Source organism: Arvicanthis niloticus, chromosome 3 (genome assembly GCF_011762505.2).
Source record: "Arvicanthis niloticus isolate mArvNil1 chromosome 3, mArvNil1.pat.X, whole genome shotgun sequence".
Classification (NCBI taxonomy): domain Eukaryota; kingdom Metazoa; phylum Chordata; class Mammalia; order Rodentia; family Muridae; genus Arvicanthis; species Arvicanthis niloticus.
Window position 1 is genome coordinate 6,826,354 of NC_047660.1, and position 21,564 is coordinate 6,847,917.

Genomic DNA, 21,564 nt, shown 5'->3' on the forward strand with positions numbered 1-21,564 from the left:
TGAAAATGTCATAATGACATCCATTATTACATAGGATTTATATACACAAAGCAAAAACTATAATTAGTTTTTGCTCATTGAAATTTTTGCATGATAGATGTGTCTCATGCTTGTGTGTGGCTTATACATATATGCACACCTGTGAGAATATATACACTTTCTTATATGTGTTCACACAAAGCAGAGCTCTCCCAAGGGGGTAGGAAGAAACTGACACCAGAGAGGTGTCTTTTCCCACAGAACTTGGCACTTGTGCCAGCATAGACTCTGAGAAGTTCATATTCGGTAATGAAGCTCTGACTTGTTAGCGTACAAAGAAAGAAATACCCTCATGATATTTTGTCATTTTCATACAAATGTTTCTACTGTCTATAGCTCATCACATTTAGGAAGCTGACAGACTCGTTTGTTAACATGGAAGTTTGGTGTTTAACGTTTAGAAGGACAGGGGCTGACCAAATATCTTTGTCTATCGCTATCCATCTTATTCCGTTGATACAGGGTCCTCCACTGAACAGGAAGCTGACTGTTCCAGCAAGGATGGATGTCCATTCAGCTCCCAGAATCCAGACTTGTATGTCAGTGATGGAGATTTGCAAACAGTTCCTCATGATTGATTAACAAGGACTCTTATGCACTGAGCTATGTTTGACTTTTATATGGATGCTGGAGATTCAAACTCAGTTCCTCATGCTTGCTCAGTGTGCACTCTTACAACTGAGCCATATCTTTAGCCTCCTGAATATTTCTTCTTGTTCTTTCTTGTTGCTGCTGCTGTGTTGTCCTCTTCCCCCTCCTCCTCCTCCTCCTCCTTCCTTTCTTCCTTCCTTCTCCCTCTCTGCTTTTCCTCTTCCTTCTGTTGTTTTACTTTAAATGTTCTCTCTCTCTCTCTCTCTCTCTCTCTCTCTCTCTCTCTCTCTCTCTCTCTCTCTCTGTCTCTCTCTCTCTCTCTCTCTCTCTCTCTGGAAATCACTTTCAGGTGTCATTTCCATTCTACCACCTTGTGAAATCTCTGGATTAAACTGAGTTCAGGTTTCAGACCTGCCTGTAAGCACTTCCACATGCTGGCCTATCTAATAGTCATCGGACGTGGTTCTGATGCCTAGCTCTGCCCCGTGCTCCTCCTATAACTACGAGTGTGTGGAATGAGGACTTCACCTTCACATCCTGGTATGAGATCTTGAATCTCAGTAAACAGACAATTACGGGTAGGCAACAGGTGGGAAAGAATAGCATCCTTTACTCATTCAACTGATTTAATGTACTATTTCTCTCACATATTGATTTCATAATCTACAGTAAATAAAAACATAATGTCATTATTCAACTTTATTATAGATTAAATTTTAAACATTGTTTTTTTTTTCCAAGTTAGCAAACTAGTCTGACAATCCTCTTGAAATATATTTGCAGCAATAGAGTTAATCGAAACTTTTATATGGAAAGGCAGGAGATTCTCATGACAATATTTCCCTGTATTCTAGCGAGCCTAAATTCAGCCCAAAACTGTTAGGTGGGACAGTGTCTTCTAACGAGGCGCCTCAATTGTTTTGCTAGGACGTATATTTAAATGCAAGACTCAGTAGCAAACAAGGCAAGGCTATGATTTCAACAGAGTTCTCTTTACTCTCTCTCTTGGTATGTGAGGTAACGCATGGTAAATAGATGCCAATTTGATAATTGCCAATCACTGAGGAAATGGATCATCATGTAGTAGCTGCGGATGTTTACCAAAAGGAAGAGTTGAGTTTACAGGAGACTCATGGAAACCCACACTCAGACGCTCTACTGCTCAACGATGTCTTTGACATCTGAAGTGGTTTATGAATAGACCACAATCTTTGTTATAAAAGTTAGCTGTGTTGCCCCCAAATTCACATTCAATAGCATGACTAACATTCAAGAGAAATAGTTTCCAAGTTCACATTCAAAGTTTCATATATGGAGGCAATCTGACATACAACTTTCAACTTAATTCCAGCAGACGACTTAGCCGGTTTTTCCCTACTTCAAGCAAATCTAAATGCCTTACCTGGATAACTCTCAATGCCTACCTTCACTCCTAAAACCCCATAACTGTAGGCTACTGTTCTCACTTTGTCCAAGAGGAGAGCAAGGAGATGACACACAGAACTAGTTAGAGCCCAAGTCCAAACTCGTCTCCAGGCAGCTGCTATTCCCCGACTATGGACTCGCCATTGCACCAAGACTCTCCTTCAGTTCCTTACTTGATGGTCATAACTTTACATGTATGGAGAAAATATATTCATATTACATGCATGAACAATAACACATGGTAAACTAGTTACGGTGAGAGGATGTACTTTGTCACTCACCAGAATGCATGAACAAATTGCTTATGTAGCTTTAGTTTTTCAACAAAGCCTGGATTTTGTACCTTCCATGGACTTTGCACACTCGTTCATGTGAAACCTATGACTTAAAGCATGAGATGCATTAAGGACAAAAGACCACCGTGTGCAGTCCTTATATGACTACATGAGTGGGTTATTTGTTTAAATGCTTATTTAGTTATTTACTCTTTTATTTAGTAATTTCTCTACTTATTTTTTTGCAGCACAGGGGGCAAAATCCACAGCCTTACAAATACTAGGCAACATTTTGTCAGTGGGCTATGCCTCCAGTTTCTTCCTTCCTTCCTTCCTTCCTTCCTTCCTTCCTTCCTTCCTTCCTTCTTCCTTCCTTCTTTCTTTTTTAAATTCTTATGATCGATAGACAAAGATTCAAAGATGGCCAATGTCTATCTTTGCTATACCCTGATCATTCATCTGGTACCTGTTTTGAAATGGGAAATTTTCCACAGAAGAAAGAGGTCGAGTTCAGCATTGTATCCCATTGCTGCTTTCAAATAGTTAGTGTTTTATGAATGTTTGATGAATAAAATGTGAACAGACGTGTTAGTGGATACAGCCCACGGATGTCTGAAACAATCCTGGTGAGCCTTTTTCATGGTTGGTTGGTTTTCAGATTTCTCATAGGAGCTGACTAATCTGAGTAAGGAGCTTCTTTCCGTTCTTCATTCATGCAGGAGCCCTTTCTTATGTGTGCACATGAACTATTAAGGCCTCTCAGTGGAAGTTACTTTAATTACAGAAATCAGAACAGCTTAATTGTAAATGTGCAATGCAAACATATTACAAGTGAGAATAGTTGCTTTTCCCATTCCTTCCCCCCTTTCCCCTTAATAATTCTTATTATGCATAGCAAAGGCATTCCTGAGACTGTAGCCTTCTTGTAGATACTATTCTTTTATATAACTATAGAGAGCAATGTACAACATTAATGCAGGAGGACTCTGAAGCCATTGCTATAAGCCTCACTTCACTAATAATTCTATGAACTGGGGCTGGAGAGATGGCTCAGTGGCTAAGAGAACTGTTTCCCAGAGACCCTGAGTTTGGTTCCCAGCACCCATTTTGATAACACTCAAGTGGCTGTAATTCTGGCTTCAAGGAATCCAATATTCTTTCTGGCCTCTTGTGCTCTTGTGGTATAGATGTGGTCTACATTCATATATATATATATATATATATATATATATATATATATATATATATAATTTTGTGGCATAAATTTTCCTCAGGTAGTTAAGCAAAGGAATGACATAAAGGAAGATCTTGGGAAACGTCTGCCCCTGTAACTATGGAAACACGGCAACCACTCTAGATGCCTATGTGTTCACGTAGCTGGTTTGACATAAACAGCTTGGAAAAGTGGAGGGAAACACAGATTTGTTACCCTCTGGCATATCTGGAGCACTAGCAATACCTATGAAAGCTAAAGGAAGTATGTAGCTTTTCCACCTATATTCTGACATTAATATTTCACACCTCTGCCATATCCTTGTTCCTGGATGTTCTTATAGACTTTAAAAAGAGCTATTGTTCTCTTGCATGACTCCATGTACCGAATATTTAGCATATCTTTGGTGATTAGGTGAGATTCCAGAAACACCTATATTATGTCTTTTCCTAAAACCACCAGCTAGTAGAGGCATTATTTGCTATAAAGCATGATCTGTGGTTATATGTGTAGCTTTTGCCATAAAACTGAAAGGAAGGGGGACTGTCACAGTGACTTTCTATTCGGTATATACAACGTGATTACATCAGTGCTTACTGAGAAACATCAAGGATGGGAGGTGTATTCTTCTCTTGAGTACCAGGTTGTGGTCCTCAGGCTGAGGAGATTTATGAATACATGAGGGCATGAAGGCAGGAAAGATGGTGACATTTGAATTGTGAAGCTCTGATAAGAGAAAGCGTTAAGAATTGCATGCTGTGTGAGAAGCTTCCTGGACGCTGAATGGCAGTTCATAGACTGCAGTGGGTTATGAAGGAAGTAAGAGAGAAAGGGAAAGGCACACCACAGGAAGATGCAGTCTTTTTGTACATACTATATCAGGTGAGATACATTAATAAACAGTTTTGAACAAAACTGGCCATGGATCTGGGACTGATGTGTAAAAGCCAAGCCCTCTATAACATGCCCAATTAGTGGATAAGCAATATACCACTAGGATTTGTAACCAGGGCAGTGATGTACTAAAAATGGTATCTTACAAAAATAGTCTTGAGATTTCCAAGAAAAGGCAAGGATGTACACCTGGGAGACATGGCTCAGAACAACAAAAGTCCAGTCCTGTGGTAACCAGAATTTAGATTTCAGTACCTTAATAGGAAAAGAGAAATTATAACATAGATGTACTATAAAGAGAATGACTTTTGGGTAGGCTCCTAGATGATAAGTATTGCTTAACTCTATTCGGTTCAATTTCCAGTGTGTTAAGTTGTAGGAATACCAAGTATTCAAAAAGAAACATGACCATGAAGGGTAAACTAAGGACAGAGCAGGAAGTTGGGATTGCACGTAGACAGGTTGTGGGCTACCTGTGCGCTGGACATACTCTGATAGGCTTGCAGGCTTTTGCATATATTTTCACCTCAGCATTGGCAAGCTTAGGAAAAATCCCATTGTATAGCTAAATTAGGAGATGCTGACATTAAATTGACTTGACCTCTAAAATTGTGTTTTTTTTTTTTTTTAAATTGCTTACTTAATGTTCCAGATTCTCTCGAGGAGAGTGATCTTAAATACCACAATAAATAGCTTTACATATTCTAAATGGATTTGGTGAATAGAATTATAAAATATGTCTACTGTCAGCTCTCTAGCAGTGCAGAAGTATGAGCTTGCGGGAATTTGTATATATCCCGGTATTTACCAGTGTTATGATCTTCCAGATGCCATAGGAAAACCCAGCAGCCAACCATGACATGCACAGCAAGAGCGACACTCAGCAGCTTATAAGGCTCAGTAAAAACCCACAGGAAAAACTGAAAATGACCTAATCCCTCTTCTGGGGGTGGGCATGTGAGAAGAATCAATGTTACCTTTGTTAAGACTCAGTATTAAATCTATAGAGATAAGACATGTGACTCAGAGAGCCTTTATCTAGCAGGAGACTATATCTGTGAGTGCTAGAAAGCTTGCTGAGAACTAAGCACCCCAGAGAGCCCCATTCCTCTGGGATCATAGCTTGGTTCTTATTTATTTATCTGTTATTACTGATACTAAGACCTGTTGATATTTGCCAACTGCTATATTAATTAGTCTCATCTCATTATTCTAAGCCACATTGAAAATCACAGAGTAATCCATCTGTGAGGATCTGGGACCTTCCTGGTGCTTTTCACATTCAGGGACTCCAGTAGCTTACACATGGGGCCTCCAGAGCTCTGGTGATGACAAAGCTTTCAATTAAAAAAAAAAAAAAAGGTTTGTGTTTCTTATGTTAGAATTTGAATCAGGGACAAAAATGTCTTAGGCAAAGACAAAATACTTCTCCTTTATTTTTATAACTAGGGAAACTTTGAGGATAATTAGCTATAAGATTAGATTTCCTTGGATGAGTTCCCAAGTTTTTGTTATTCTAAGTAGAAATATAATGTGTTAAAAAATTTTTAATCTCTGTTCTGTCCACTTCATTAGGTCTGAGCCACGCGTGGATCCTGAGCTGTGGAGTATGGCTCATCCACAGTGAGACTTGTGCAAACTCCATACTGAAAAATGACTATGTGTATACTCAATCTAATGAAAAAACTCTGGGAATCAATGCTTCAGGGTCGATTGCATGGGAAGGACTTGCTTTATATAAAAGATAGGAACCTTCAACTCTCTGGACACAGTTTAGTATTTTGAGTCATTTGATTTGTTGAGAGATAACCTTCAAGAGGCTGTGTTAAAAAGGTAAACATTAAACTATGTTAACTTTTAGTTTATACTTTTGAAAATGATTTATTTATTTTCAGCTTATGAGTGTTTGCATACTTATAGGTACGTGAAGCACATTCAAGCAGAACCTGCAGAGGCCAGAAGAGAGTATCAAATCTGCAGCTGGGGTTCCTGATGGTTGTGATTTCCCTGCACAATCCTCTTGAGCTGGAAATCAAATTTGGGTCCTTTGAATTACAGCAGTATTCTTAACGACTGAGCCAACTCTCTAGTTTGTAACAGCTTCCTAAAGATTAAGATGTGTATATTAAGACTGTACTGATTGTATACATATGAATGAGTAAATTGAGTTAAATAAATCACTACTAATTTTTTCACTTGTTTTGTCGTTACTTAAGAATTTAAAGTACATATATGGCTAAAAACATTCTATTTCATGACATTCTTGAAAGTTGGGAAGACTTGTATTCAAGAAACGTCTTATCCCTGAATGAGGCAGGGTACAATTGTGCACATGCCCCATGCCATTGCAAACCAGAGCTCTTAGAAAAGCAATGAGATGGGAGCCCCAGCACAGCTGTGGGATTCACCCAAGGGCAGGATGGCAGTGTATGAAAGGACCTTACCAGAGAGGCTGGAGAGTATTCCCTGCGAGCTTCCATTCATGTTAGAAGGAAGACACATTGGTACTGACTGCTTCAATGATATGTGAGGCCCATCTGCTCAGACCCATTTCTGGAGAAGTGAACTTCCAAAAGTGGAGCGAATATATGGAGAATCTTTAGGAGGCAAGAAAGCAGCAGGATTCATGCCTGGTGCCTCATCGGGAAGAGACAGGCTTTTCTTACCTATTGATTAGTTGCCACTTGATTAAGGAATAATGTTTGCCTCATGCTAATGGCTGACACAAAGCTTTAAAGAAGACTTATAAAGCCAAAGACTAGGGGTCAAGTAACAGCTGTTGGTGACATTCACTGAGTGGATCTCTAAACACAGCACACGTTACCATGATGAACACTTTAATGGCCTTGTCTTCTCTGCACCCCCAAAACATGGCCTCATTTGCCTTTCTTGTCTTCAAATTTGTCAAAGGAAGTGATACAGAGAAACATTGATCTATTGTGAATAAAAGGTAAATAATTACAATAAATGGAAACAAACACTGACTTCATGGTCAGCTCAAGTACTCAGCAATCCAGCCTGTGTCATTGGACTGTCAACACAAGGAACTTCAAACTAAATGTTCACTAAATCCAGCTTGTTGCTATGTGGTCACATGCATCAGGCTTGTCAAATGTTCCAAATATAGAAATCACATTTTATATCAGTCGTCCTGATTTTAAAATATCATTTGAAATCTTAAAGAAGACATGCTAGAAAAAAAATATGTTTATAGGCCAGATTTGAGCAAAGTTCGGCAATTGCTACTTGGCCTGGTAAAAAATATTGTTGTGGATTTATATATCAAACATTCTTCTCTTGTTCTCAATTTTTTCTCTATTTTAGATTCTCATATAATTTTTCCCTAAGTCATAGTATTTTAGTATAAAGAAATTAGCTAATAAATCTCAACATTGAATCACAAAAAAATGAGAAAAGTAGCTCCTGTACACCGTGAAATTTGAAGTACAAAGTTGAAGCAAGAGCAAAACATACACACACACACACACATGCATATGAACACACACACACAGACAGACACACACACACCATATCACACATGCCACACACACACACACACACACACACACACACACACACACACTATACCCTCTGTGGCATCCCTTACAATATACCACACACTCATCCCATACACACATACACATACAGTTGCACCACACGCATGCACATTTCACAATACACCACACACACATTCACACATAACTTTTGCTTATTCTTCTTAGTAAGAATACAAAGGTTTATGATTTGTGGCAGTCCCCTGTGAATGGTGACCACACGTTTGGTCTGGAGGATCTATAAAGCTGTGAGGCAAACCATCTTCCTACTGCTCTTGCAGCCCTGGCCACAATACACAGGATATACAGATAATAAGTTACCAAAACTTTAAGGAATATTGTTTTGTTAAGGAAATACCAAAACCACTGATACATGAAATGTGCAGGGTAGTTCTAACAGAAAGCTCACTATTAAACAACTCACGTGATTTAGAAATGGAAAATTACACACAGGCTCACTAGAGTCAAGTTTTGGGGACTGGTCAAGAGCAGAAGATAGGTAGCTCAGTAGGTCACTGAATTGTTGGGGGCCGACTTTTAGCAGAAAGCGGCTATCAGCTTTGCAGCCATCTTGAGCCATATACCCTGACATGTGACTTGGATTACAATAGCCTACAACAGCTGAGCACACTCTGATAACATCTTGCTTTAGATACCTTGAGATTAAAGGTGCATGAGATTAAAGGTGCGTGAGATTAAAGGTGTGTGATTTAAGAGTATGACTTAGAAGTATAGAGATCAGAGTTAGAGACAAGACCTAAGGGCATGATTAAAGGTGTGACTAAAAGGCGTGGCTTAGAAGTGAGACATATAAAAGGCAGAGGCAGAACAGATCAGATTCAGACTATAGAGAGAGAATCAGACACATCAGACATTAGGTAGAGTCTGCCCTCACCCTCGCTCTTGCTGAACCCCGACCCGCAGACCGGAAGGGCAGCTTGGGCCGGGATTCAGTGGCCGCCCAAACGTGGGTTGGCCCGGGCCTCAACATTTTGCCTGGGCTGCGACGTTTTTTGGCCGCCCCAACGTAGGGCTAGTGTGGACCCCAACACTGAATAGTGTCTTAGCTTTGGTTGTCATGTTTAGACTTCAAAGATGAGTGGCCAGTCATCTCTCTGTTCAGTGCTTATATAGGGGATTGATTCATGCTCCTTCTGTATTGTGTATTTTCTAAATAGCAGTCTTATTTAGTGAACACACATTGACTGAATCAGAATAGTACAGAAAAATGTACAAAACTGTTTTTCTGATGACCAATGAAAATTAAATATGGAGTTGTTTGGGTTAGAGTGAAATTTTGTTTAAATTTTCTTTGTGATTTAAAGGGGTAATTACTTATTTGAGCTGAATGATTCTATGCTTATCTTCTTAGCTCTCTTGGATCCATAATCACAATACAAATGGCAGCCTACAGATTGATCAAGACAGAGAGAGGACTTAGAGAGAGTGGAGCAGAGCATTTAACAGCTTATTAAAGATTTCAAGTATTAGGCTCTTGCTGAGAGGAGAAAAGCTGTATCTTTAACACTGAAATAAATTTTCACAAAAAGAGTTTTGCAACATGGATTCTATTCTCCATCCAAAGACAAAACATCAGGGTATGTTTTTCTCCAAGCCAAAATAGATAATTTAAAATATTTTATAAAAATGGTATCTTAAATGTTTTATTCCATTATCTACAAATGGGGCAGGATATTATAGAGTTCATTTTTTTTTCAATATAACTCTTTCTTGCAAGGAAATTCGAAATTTCCTGGGCCCAGCTGCCAATTTGAAGGACGAAATCCTCCCAGGGAGGATATAAGGAGCTGGACAAGAGCTCGTGTCTCTGTTATGCTCCACAACACAATAAAGAAACTAAAAATAAAAAAAAATAAAAACCCACTTCTCACTAAACATTTTTAGTTTCCACTAAAATACAGCAAAATCAATGTTGTCTTATGTTTCGATATATTTTTAGTAAGAGAATATGTTTTCTACAAAGCCAAGAAAAAATAAAAATTTCAACACAACGTTACTCCTAAATGAACACATTTCTTTATGGACAGACATATTTGTACCTATTATGAGAATGGTTTCTGCAGTGTTTTTATAATTAATATGTTTATTAAAGTTTAAACTGTTTGATGAATGAGTGTTTTCTTTTTCTCAAGAATTGGCTGAAAATGAGCAGAGAAGCATTTGTGTTTCTGACTCTGTCAGATACTGTGAAATAGAAGGGAAGACATTTCCAAACACAGACCACTTGCATTCTGCTGAGTACTAAACCTGGCAGTGGCATTTTTGGCATGGAGCATATACTAAGAACAAAAATGAATTCAAAATTTGTGTTAAGGCAACATACTTAATTGTCATCTGATGCTAACTTGGAGTTTGTATTGATTTTGCCCACACTTTTACTTCCATGTGAATGTCAAGGACACCATTGTCCTATTACTGACAGTCTGGTCTTCACTCTTGGCTCTCCCAGTTACACACAAGAAAGTGCAGACCTTCAACACTGAAATGATTAGTATATTCTGAGCATAGGGAGTTGATCCATCCTGTTTGTGCTGAATATTTAACAGGTTAAATGGCTATAATGTCCATACATGAAAAGAAATAACCTTTACATGCCACCTCAAAGATGAGACTAGAGAAAGTTCGAATAGTGTAATGTATGTTCTCTTGGTCTAACAAACAAATGTCAATATAACCTAATAAGTCATTTGAAACTGTACTAACATGTGACATTCAGATGTGAGGTCTTCTTCACTATGTGAGCATTGATAATGCAATATATCTGTCACACTTTATTAAAATTCTATAGTGCGCTGATATTACATCAGAGAATGTCCCTGTCACCTTGAATCTTGGAAGATGGGACAATAAAAGAGATATCCTTGAACTTTTCAAGTTTGGCCTGTGATATCATGTACCCTGGGTTACCTCATTTCTGCACCCAAACTCTGCTTTACACAGGGAATGAATTACAGAGCAACAGGCTTCCTACAGCTTCATGGCAGGAATTACATGAATGCATCTAGAGGCAAATACCCCAAACAGGAGGTGTTGATGATGGGAGAAACGCTCAGATCCATTTTTTTTCATGAAGTCATTTTCAAAGAATTATTGAGTTACAGCCCAGGAACTTTATCCTTCTGGCTTTTAAAAAAGTCTGTGATGTACTTTAATTGGCAGCCAGCGGATGTTCCCCATGAGTGACAAAGGTATCTTTGTCTGTTTGTAGCACACAGTTCCCATTGCCCCAGTTGTTAGATTCTGGGAGTTGTTAGATTCTGGGGCATAGGCAAACAGCAGTCATGCCACTCAAATTGGCCAAAGTAAGTTCATCGTGGTAGTAAATACAGGCACTATATCCTGAGGTTAAACCCCGGGCAGTGAAAAAGACTAAAGAAAAGATAAAATCCAAATGTACTATTGAAATCAACCAAAGCATGCTGGGAAGTTACCCATTGTTCACGTTGTTCCAGAACAGTGTATCTCAATCAATAGCTCCAGAATATTTGATCAAGAATTTATTGTTTCCAAATATGGAAAGGCTGGATATCCGATCCTACAGAGCAAACCATTAATAGAGTTACCTCTTAAAGGCATGCAGCATGTGAGTTATACAGTGCTCTACTGATTTCCTTGCCTGTCATAGAAATAGGAAGTTGCTACAGTGATTTTACAAAATATTTTCAAGTTTCCCCATTGCAAAATAGGACCATTCTGTTCACAGATATTTGCTAGTCTGTGATCTTTAGTTTATAAACTACTTTCAGATACCATTAACTTCTTAGCCAATGAAACCATGCCTTTCTTGCTAGGCTTGATTAACATTCTCCTGGCCAAGCCTACTTCCTGCCTTTTTTATTTCACCACTGATTCTTTTGAATACAGCCATACTTTCAAATCTTGTCTGTGTTTACCTTTAGGAGGGCACCCTTTTATAGGACTTTGAATTTATTTTTCTGTTCAGAATCCTCTTCAAATACAGAAAGATCAGGCAGCTTGTCTGATCCTTGTCTCTTCTTTCCCTGGTTATATGCTACTGTACTTTACAAACAAACATTTGTGTCTTAGTTGGTAATTCTCACATCCATCAGCTCAATGTCATTGCTAAATGGAAACAAACACTGTTACCAAACCTTACTTGACACTGGGCCACATCTTATCTGCTGGCTTGGGAGTTTGTGTTTTTCTAGAGGGCCTCCCCACCTTGATCCGTACCTGATTTGATCCAGAACTTACTGCCTCTCATCTGGTCCCAACATGACTCTAAAGAATTGTTTTTCACTTTGTTTATATTATGTATGGACCATTTTTCTCAAGAAAAATAATGTATCCAATTATTGTCTTTTGAAAAGCCCTTGCTTGTGTAGAGATCTTGAGAGTCCTAAAGATGAGAAATGATACTCACACCATATATTTCAAATCTACCTCCCTGCTTCATCTCCACAACCTCATGACCTAGAGTCTTGTCAAGGAAGAGTCAGCCCATTGCTCCCTTGCGATGTGACCCTTTATTTTTATATTCATGTCTACTGTCTGCTCTCTTGCTTTCTTCAAGTTCCCAAGAACCATCTTTTTCCTGGATGACATAATCTTTTACCTGATTCTCATTGTTGTTAGAATTATGACACTTCCTTAAGGGCCAGGCCATTCATTTTCATTCCTTGTTGGTCACTGTTGTTGGTACATTGAGGTGAACTGCATGTGTTTGCTGTTAAAAAGCATATGAATGATTCTATGTACAGAAAGGTTGTATCAATTCTATGCTTATTAACTCCCTTTCTCTCTCTCTCTCTCTCTCTCTCTGTGTGTGTGTGTGTGTGTGTGTGTGTGTGTGTGTGTGTGAGAGAGAGAGAGAGAGAGAGAGGTGTTATGGAGCATGTGTCAAAATAAGTGGACAATTTTGAGAGTGAGTTTTTCCAAGCGATGGAACCCACGTCTTCAGGTGTGGGAGAAGGTGCCCTTGCCTACTGAGCCATTCTTTAGCCCCTAAAAATAAATTGCTCAGGCAGAATAGATTTGTATAAAATAATTGGTGAGCCATATAATTTTAACTCATAATTTCCACTTAGGTCTCTAGGCTTATCTCTTCCTAGCCATTGCTTTGTGCTTCACACCTTAGGATGCCACATGCTTGAATCTCATCATTTGAAGCATTCCTTCACACCTGTGCAGCACTGCCCAGCTTCTGCCTTTGCTGAAAGCAAAGCATTCTTACCACCCAACGTGCTCTTACCATCTACCAAACAACAACAACAACAGCATATCTTCCATCATATAAGTTACAAGCTCAGAGTGCACTCAGCTGTTCTTATTCCTAAAACATTTTCTGCACTGTATCATCAGATTATAAACATTGTTTTTATTCCTTATTCTCCCATTAGTAGTTGCAAATACATTAATTTGCTCAAGAAGACAAAATTGCTTACTGTACAAAACATACCAAACAAAGGTATACTGAGAAGAATCTCTTACGTGGCTGTAGGTTCATAAAGATAAGATAAATGGTAGGCTATTGTAATCATCCATTTGAAAGGACAAGGATCAGCTGCTAGGGACAGGATAGCAAGAGCCAGTTCCCAAGCCTTTCCTATTCATGGTCCAGTCATTCACTCTTCAAAATGAGTAAAATGCCAAAAATGGATTCATCAGAAAGAAAGGTGCCAATTTGAATGGAATTATAATAGTAATATAATTTTAAAATCAAATAACCTAACTCAAGCATAAGTTACTAAAAATAGACATAGCCTAAAAAAGAGTAAGAAGGACGAACATGCACATAGGTTTTAATGGGTTGGAAATTAACGGTTTCATTGACTCCATTCTTTTCTCTCCTACCTCGGTCACTTTTCAATTCTGTGTCTTCTTGGCTATGCATCTTTCAAGAAATCTTAAAATTAGTAAGGGATAGAACGACTTTTGTACAAGCAATCAAGATTTTTAAATCAGAATCTGTCTTTTCTCTTACTCCACTTGACTTTAGAGCAGCCTATCCCATTTCCAATTAGTAGAAGAGGAGAATTTGATACTTTTCATGACACCTAGATTTTCTTCTCTTGTGATTTCTAAAGCTAATCACAGAACCTGTGACACAGTAAAACCATCCATTTTCACTGAATTGCTTTAATAAGCCATGTTGATGTTATGCTTCTTAGTACTAATGACACTATTCTAAGAAAGGATCTCGTGGAGCCCAGGAAGTTTTCACCCTTGCTGTATAGATGAGAATGACCTTGAACTCCAAAGACTTCCAACCTCTGCTTCCAAAGTGCTGGAGCATAGCTGTGCACTACCACACCTAGGCTTCCTTACTATTTTATTGTGAAATTACATGTTAGCCAAGTGCAAAGCACCTTCTGAATATAAGATCCAATATCCACAGACCATCATATGACCTCAAGGGCAAAATGTTTAGGTTGCCTTAAAAATTGAAATAGAAGAGAAGTGGAACTGGGAGAGAGATTAGAGGGTGGAGGGGTGAAGGTGGGATTCTGGGGGAGAGAAGGGAGGGTACAAGGAGGAGTGGACTGGGGGAATCTGGAGGAGAGATTGGAGGGTGGAGGGTGGAGGGAGGGAGTCTGGGGGGGGGAGATTGGAGGGAGCAGGGAAGGATGGAGGGAGGGAAACTGCAGCCAGGATATAACATTTGAGAGAAGAATTTTTTAAGTTGCAAACATAGAAGCATTCCTGATAATTTCAAAAGGTATACCTATCCTAACACTGCACAACACAGAGGTTTTATTGGTTCGTTGGGTAAGCACAGATCACAGAAGCAAATACACAAACCATAGATGAACTGTGAAGAGGACTCATCCATTCAAGGGCTTTTTGTAATCCTCTTCAGTTCCAGAAAATGTCACAGAATAAACTCTAATCAAAACATCACCACAGAAGAAAAGGGGCTAATAATTCAGATGCTGTTAGGTGTCTTATTTTATATCTTAAAAATTTCCAAACTACAGATTTTAAAACAATACAATCTCCTCCATGAATATACTACACACCACCATGATCAGAGAGGCCTGACAAGATGTTCACTGTGGTAGATGATTCACTTCCTCATCCTCACATCTACAAGCACAACATGTCAGGAAATACATTCCTTCTGAAGCCTAGAGCCATGCCTATCTTTCAGACTGAAGAAAGAAAAGACTAGAGAGAGAGATGACAGTATTTGTCAATACTTCAGGTGCAATGGTTTTCAGCTCTGCTACTGACTCAATGTTCATAAAATAAATCAATGATATGACTTGCACAGTCGCTGTGACTGCTCTTGGAACAATTTTCAGCTTTTACCTCCCAAAGAAAATTGTGTGTCTGCAGTGATGGTGGTGGTAGTGCCCTACGACTACACCTCCATTTGTGCATGTGTGTGCATGGGCAAGAGGACAATCATGGATAATATTCTTAAACCATCATCTACAGATCTATTTAGAGATTTTGTCTGAGATACTGTTTCTCACTAGAGTGGAATTCAGTGCTCAGTGAGCCCCAGAGGACGCCTGCCTCTCACTATGCTTCAGTACTGACATTACAGGTTTATGCAACCATCCTTATTTCTCTGTCCCTCTCTGATTCTCTGTCTCTCTGTCTCTGTCTCTGTCTCTCTCTCTGTCTCTCTCTCTCTCTCTCTCTCTGTCTGTCTCTCTTTCTGTCTCTCTCTCTCTGTGTCTCTCTTTCTGTCTGTCTCTCTCATCATCTGTGTCTCTCTGTCTCCCTGTCTCTCTCATCATCTGTGTCTCTCTGTCTCCCTGTCTCTCTCTGTGCCTTTCTCTGTGTCTCTGTCTCTGTCTCTGTCTCTGTCTCTGTCTCTGTCTCTGTCTCTCTCTCTCTCTCTCTCTCTCTCTCTCTCTCTCTCTCTCTCTCTTTTTGGTTTGTGTGTATGTATCTGTGTGTCTGTATCTGTGTGTGTGGCAGACTTCTGGGGATTGAACTAAGGTCCTTAAACTTGAAAATACTTTGCTAACTGACCTACATTCCTGGATAGGAATGGTACTTATATTAAAGAAATGAGAAAAAGTCAAGTCTTCTTGTCTGTAAATGGATTCATACTTGACCAGGCAAGACACCAGAGTCATCCTCATATTTGACTCTGTGATGAGTGACAGACACTCCATGTAATCAGACACCCTGTTAAGACCTCTGTTAGAAAACCCTGTGTAATGTGCACAATTCCTGCAAAGCCTTTAGAGTAGCTGTTAGCACCCATGTTTCTACCCAATAATGGGTCTACATGAAAGGATGAGAACAGCTCTTTAGCACAGTTAGAGTGGTGTAAAGCTAGTCTGCATCCATTGCTTTAATGTAGCAAATGGTACATTATCAGAGATAGATTATACATGTATTTTTAGAGTTTTGCCTGCTATACCCACAAAATATTATTAAGCATAATCGAGAGAATTATCAAGTTAAGTGGGGGTTGGTGAGGGGAGAATTCATGACGACATTCCTAGCTCACTGATCACAAGTACAGGTAAGAAGAGTCATATTTGGACAAGATTTCATATTTGGTAGAGATTTCTTTTTACATTTATTTCTTTGATAGAATAATCTTACACACATGTGTTACATGGAGACACATATTTAGTCCCCTATATCTGTAGCCAGCTTAAATGGGTGTGTAGAAATGACTTCAAGAGCTCCAGTGGGTCTTTGATTGCTGTATGATTCAACATAATCTATTCCATTATTTGGTTTTTGTTTATTCATTTATTCCTTTATGTGGTTGTCTCTTTCAGTCTGAAGTTTCTGAGTTTATACACCTACTTATTATTTTTATACTCTTCTCATTAGTATTGCTTAGCTTCCCATTGTTTGAGCTGTTTATAAATGGTATGTCATCTTTGGTGATTTGGGTATTTTCTTTTTGAAATGAGACTGTGTTTTCACAGAGTGACAATGGTAGAGTTGACTTACTTCTGTGATTAACATGATTAAGTCATGTGGCGAGACCACCGTTTACATCATATATATGTGGTGATTGAGGTGTTTCTTGTTGAATGTTTGTTCAAAATGCTTTTTTGAAATATTTTTCTACATGTCTCCTTGGACACATATGCAGACTTACTCTAGGGGAGAACAGTAGGCATATTGTATGGATGTATTCAGCTAGACAGGTGTTTTCAATTTGCTTAGCTGAAGTAAGGATGAAAAGAATGAAAGATCCTGACACTCCATATTTTGGTAACTCTTGGCATACTCAAAAATGGAAATTTATGCAGAAAATAAATCCTAGTTCACTGATCATAGCTCTTCATTGGAGAAATCATATAATGCCTCATCCAGAGCTTCAGCTGCAGTCAAAACAAAATTTGCCAAATTTTAAGGCTAGGAAAAGCATCATTTGTATCTGCAAAATGGCAAGCAAAAATCTAAGAAATAATTCTGTTGAGGCTCACAAATTAGTCTTCTACTCATTGCAAAGAAATTTCCCTATTATGTTGTCAAAACATTTGTCTTATCCTCCTGTGTTTTGCCAAAGAAGTACATTTCCCAGTCAAAACAATTAATTAGAAGCCATTAATGATGCCTTCAAACACTTAAGTTGTCACTGAAAATAGAATGAGACACCAGAGGGACTGGATTCCTAAAACATGATGAGGAGAGCAGCCGATGCCCCCTGAGGAATTTTACCTGAATCATGAAACTTCTTCCACCATACAATCAACTCCAGACCCTTCCATTAGCACAGCATGGAGACAGCTCAGATCTACACAGGGCTTACACTTCAGACTCAATTCTATCTCTGCCTCTCAATGTGGTTAACCTTTGCAGTACTTTACAAAGTGGTTGAAGATCAATTACAAAACACATGGATACATTCATTTTTTTTTAATACAAGAAAATGAAATATAACATAATGGAACAACGTGAAAAATAAAACCACATCAATTTGGACAAGCAAACAAACATACAGAAAGGAAAGTAAAAGAAGGCACAAAATCAGAAAGAATCAGAAAGTCGCCCATTTGTAAGCTTGAGAATTAGTAGATACATTTCTAACCTACTATAGATTATGTGAAAAATATGACAAAAAATGAAAACCCTAAACTTTAGTTATGAATTGTTTGACAGAAATTGCTCAGCTTCTTTGAAGTGATGTTCTATCTTCCTTTTATATACCCAACTCTCATCCACATTCCCATCTATGGTTACACATCAGCTTATCTTTATCTCTTACCCAGGTCAGTCAAGCCAAGATCTGTAGAGAAAAAGTTATGTTTCATATTATATGAACCACAAACTGCAGTCCAAACCTCTGCAGTTGTTGCTTAGAGAAAAAATAGTTTCGTGGAATACAACTTTTATAAATTCTTAAAATATCTGAAGGTAACTCTCTACTCATAGTTGGTCTCTGATGCCCTTCATCATCAAGAGGTACAGGTTAAAGTTTGGTAAAGAGAGACCTCAGAGCACAGTGTTCTGTGAAATACTGAGGGAAGAACGCTGAACGGCTATTAGTGCCAACCTCCAAGAAACACGTGAAAACAGTCAGCTACAGTTACAGGAAAATGAATACACTCTTATCTACTTGGAACCTTTCCAGACCATAATATATGAGTCCAAATGTTATTCCCATTCAGGCAGAATCAGCACAAATAAGCAGAATACTGCACACACTGAGTGCACACACTGAGTGCACACACTGATCATGATTCTTACTTCATACTTCATATGTACACTTCAGACTTCAACAAAGGTCATAGCCTCAGTGACTGTATTTTACCTCAATGTATTGTATAATAATTTAATTAAAATTATTTTTAAAGCAAGATGTGTCTTTGTTAGGGCATATAGAATATCCTTTTTTAAAAAATACGTCCTTATATTTAACAGATTATAGCTGGGAATAACACATCCTTTTGGAATCCCGTTTGACTGCCTTCCTATTAAACCACATCTAAGAAACTTGTTCCTTCAATAGGTCAAATATTGTTGATATCCAATAAAAACTGCATTAAACATCCTTGCTATATGACCTTTTATATCATTGCACTCCTTGTAAAAAAGTCACTTTAAAAGCATTTTTAAAAAAATGCTTCCATATGCTGTAACTTTTTAGAAACTGATAATTTTATAAAAAGGGATTGCTCAGAATTTTACAAGTCATTCCATAAAAAAATATTTGTAAGAATGTAGACTATACTGTCTTTAAGCCAAAATATAAATAATGAGAGAGATATAGAGAGACAGACAGACAGACAGACAGAAAGAGAGAGAAAGAAAGAAAGAAAGAAAGAAAGAAAGAAAGAAAGAGAGGGAGAGAGAAAGAAAGAAAGAATAAATAAGGGGACTTATTAAGAGATGGCTTAACATCTGGATGGACTTCCAGATGTCCTGAGTTCCTGGCAACCATGAGGTGGCTCATCACCATCTATAAGGGGACATTGGGCCCTCTTGTTGCCTTGAAGGTGAACATGCAGGCAGATCACTGTATATCTAATAAATAAATCTTCGAAAGAAAAAAAGAAAAGAAGGAAAGAAGGAAGAAATGAGAAAAGAAAGAAGGAAGGAAGGAAGGAAGGAAGAAAGAGCAACAACAAATACATTTCTGGGAAATACTAAAATACAAAAAAAAAAAAAAAAAAAAAAAACCCACCCTCCAATGGCTTTTGGCCACAAACCTGCAATAAAAAATACTGTTTGGCAATAGTTTCTGTACAAATATGACCTTCTTTAAGAGACATAATACCAACCTTCTTTTATATATTGTTCCCTCTTTACTTCTTATATAAATCATCTTTTAGGCTATTTGTAGGGCTGACCTCATAAATGGGCAGGCCCACCTTATAAGAGCAGTTAAATGTCAAGGCAGAGCTTAAACACAAGCAGACATGCTCCACACAGGAAATGTTCAATGCGGAACGCCAATCGCCCGGGAGGATGGCTCTCCTGCATTAAAGGTTTACAGACATTATCCGCAAGGCAAGGCCCCAAAGTGGATTAGTGATTTATCTTTTTCCTAAGTCCAACCTGACACACAGTATGGAATTACAAAGATAACAGATGACCCAAAGGACGTCGGGACAGAACTACACTTCGTATCCTCCTAATGTGCTTTGCCACCACAGGTGCCAGGCAAGGGCTCCATTCTTACCATTAAGGAGCCCTATCACGCTGATAAAGAAGAGATGGCAAGTGCCCCATCCTGTCTCTACTTTCAGCATCTTTAGAGACTGTGTCCTTCGTTTACTGGAGGACCAGAACCCGAGTGGCGCATTCTAAAACCATTTATCATCCCCTAAACGTTGATGTGGTGATCCTAGTCGTAAGCCACCTTACTTAAACAGTATCACCCATGAAAACTCACCTACACTGATGACAAATATTTACATTAATTGTGAAACCATATTGGATGGCTTGAAATTCTTTTTCTTTTAAAAAGAGGTAAAAACAGAATTAAGCTTGGGCATGCACCTAACGCCTTTAAGAACAGAGCCCACTGGGAATGAGAATTTTTGCCTTAATTTGTTTTATAAACCTTTTTTTTTTTTTTAAAGAAAAGAAGAAGATCAAGTAGAGAGACGGCATGCTCCAAGTTACCTTGGAAACTCGGTTGGCAACTTCTCTGCCCACTGTCAGGCCCTGGACGAAGGTGCGAGCCGCAATGAAAGCACGGGTGACCTGAATCTTCAGTTTCCGTGGCACATCTCCAAATGGCTTGAGCTGGTCTGTGTACTTGCTTACACATTCCAGGTAGTCCTCGCTGAAGTGATACTGGGGGTTTATCAGCTGGAACATCCGTTCCAAGAGCCGAGCCCAGAAGTCATTGAGCATCTCCTCCAGGTTGACGTTACCTCCTGTGTAGTACCTCTTTAGCTCAGTGAAGAGGTCCTGGAATACCTCCGAATTCTGCATATACAGCATCCCATAGGTCCGGACAAACATGTCATTTAGGGACTTCTCTGCATTTTCCAGCAGCTCTCGGAAAAATTCTGAAAAGCAAATAAGAAACTCTCATAAGCAAACGGATTATCTGTAGAAAACCTAAGATCACAACGTACCTTAATAACCATAACTACTTATAGATTTATTTATTTGGTGATGTTTATTTGGTGACTGTTTTTCTTTATTTGATGGAGACTCAAATCTAGGCCCTCACATACGGTAGGCAAGTGCTCTACCACTGAGCCGCATTCTTAGTTCTACGTAAGCACTTTGAATGCACAGCTGTACAGGAAAAGCAATCCTATGATTAAGTCGTTAATAGAACATTGAGAGCAATGAACTTGATTTACATACGCTATTTTCCACTACACAAAGAAATCATAAGACTCCATGATTCTTAGTTTTAAACACATCAGTTAATATTAGGAAATTACCAATTAATGCCTTTCTAAAAATAACTCAATTATTCTTTCAAGCATTATTAAATTTTAGAAAAAAAAATCTCATGATGTGATAGAAATTCAACACAAAACAGACCGCCAAAGGTTCATCACTAACATAATAGCAAATGAATACTGGTAAACTCATCCCCCTACCCCTTCTTCACTACTGGTTGTTGCGACAATTTACAACTCACTTAAACTGATGGTATTTGGAAAGGGGTGGGCTAAAATTAATGTACTATTTT

At 38.5% G+C, this 21,564-nt stretch overlaps 1 protein-coding gene across 1 annotated transcript in view; it reads right to left on the reverse strand.

Annotated features, from left to right (window-relative positions):
- The window catches only part of Gpc6 (glypican 6), a 1,004,917-nt gene that overhangs the window by 504,827 nt on the left and 478,526 nt on the right, over positions 1-21,564 (reverse strand). Inside the window, exon 3 of the mRNA XM_034498066.2 lies at positions 20,532-20,923. Within this exon, the coding sequence (XP_034353957.1) occupies positions 20,532-20,923 (392 nt within the window). The remainder of the gene's footprint in view (positions 1-20,531; positions 20,924-21,564) is intronic.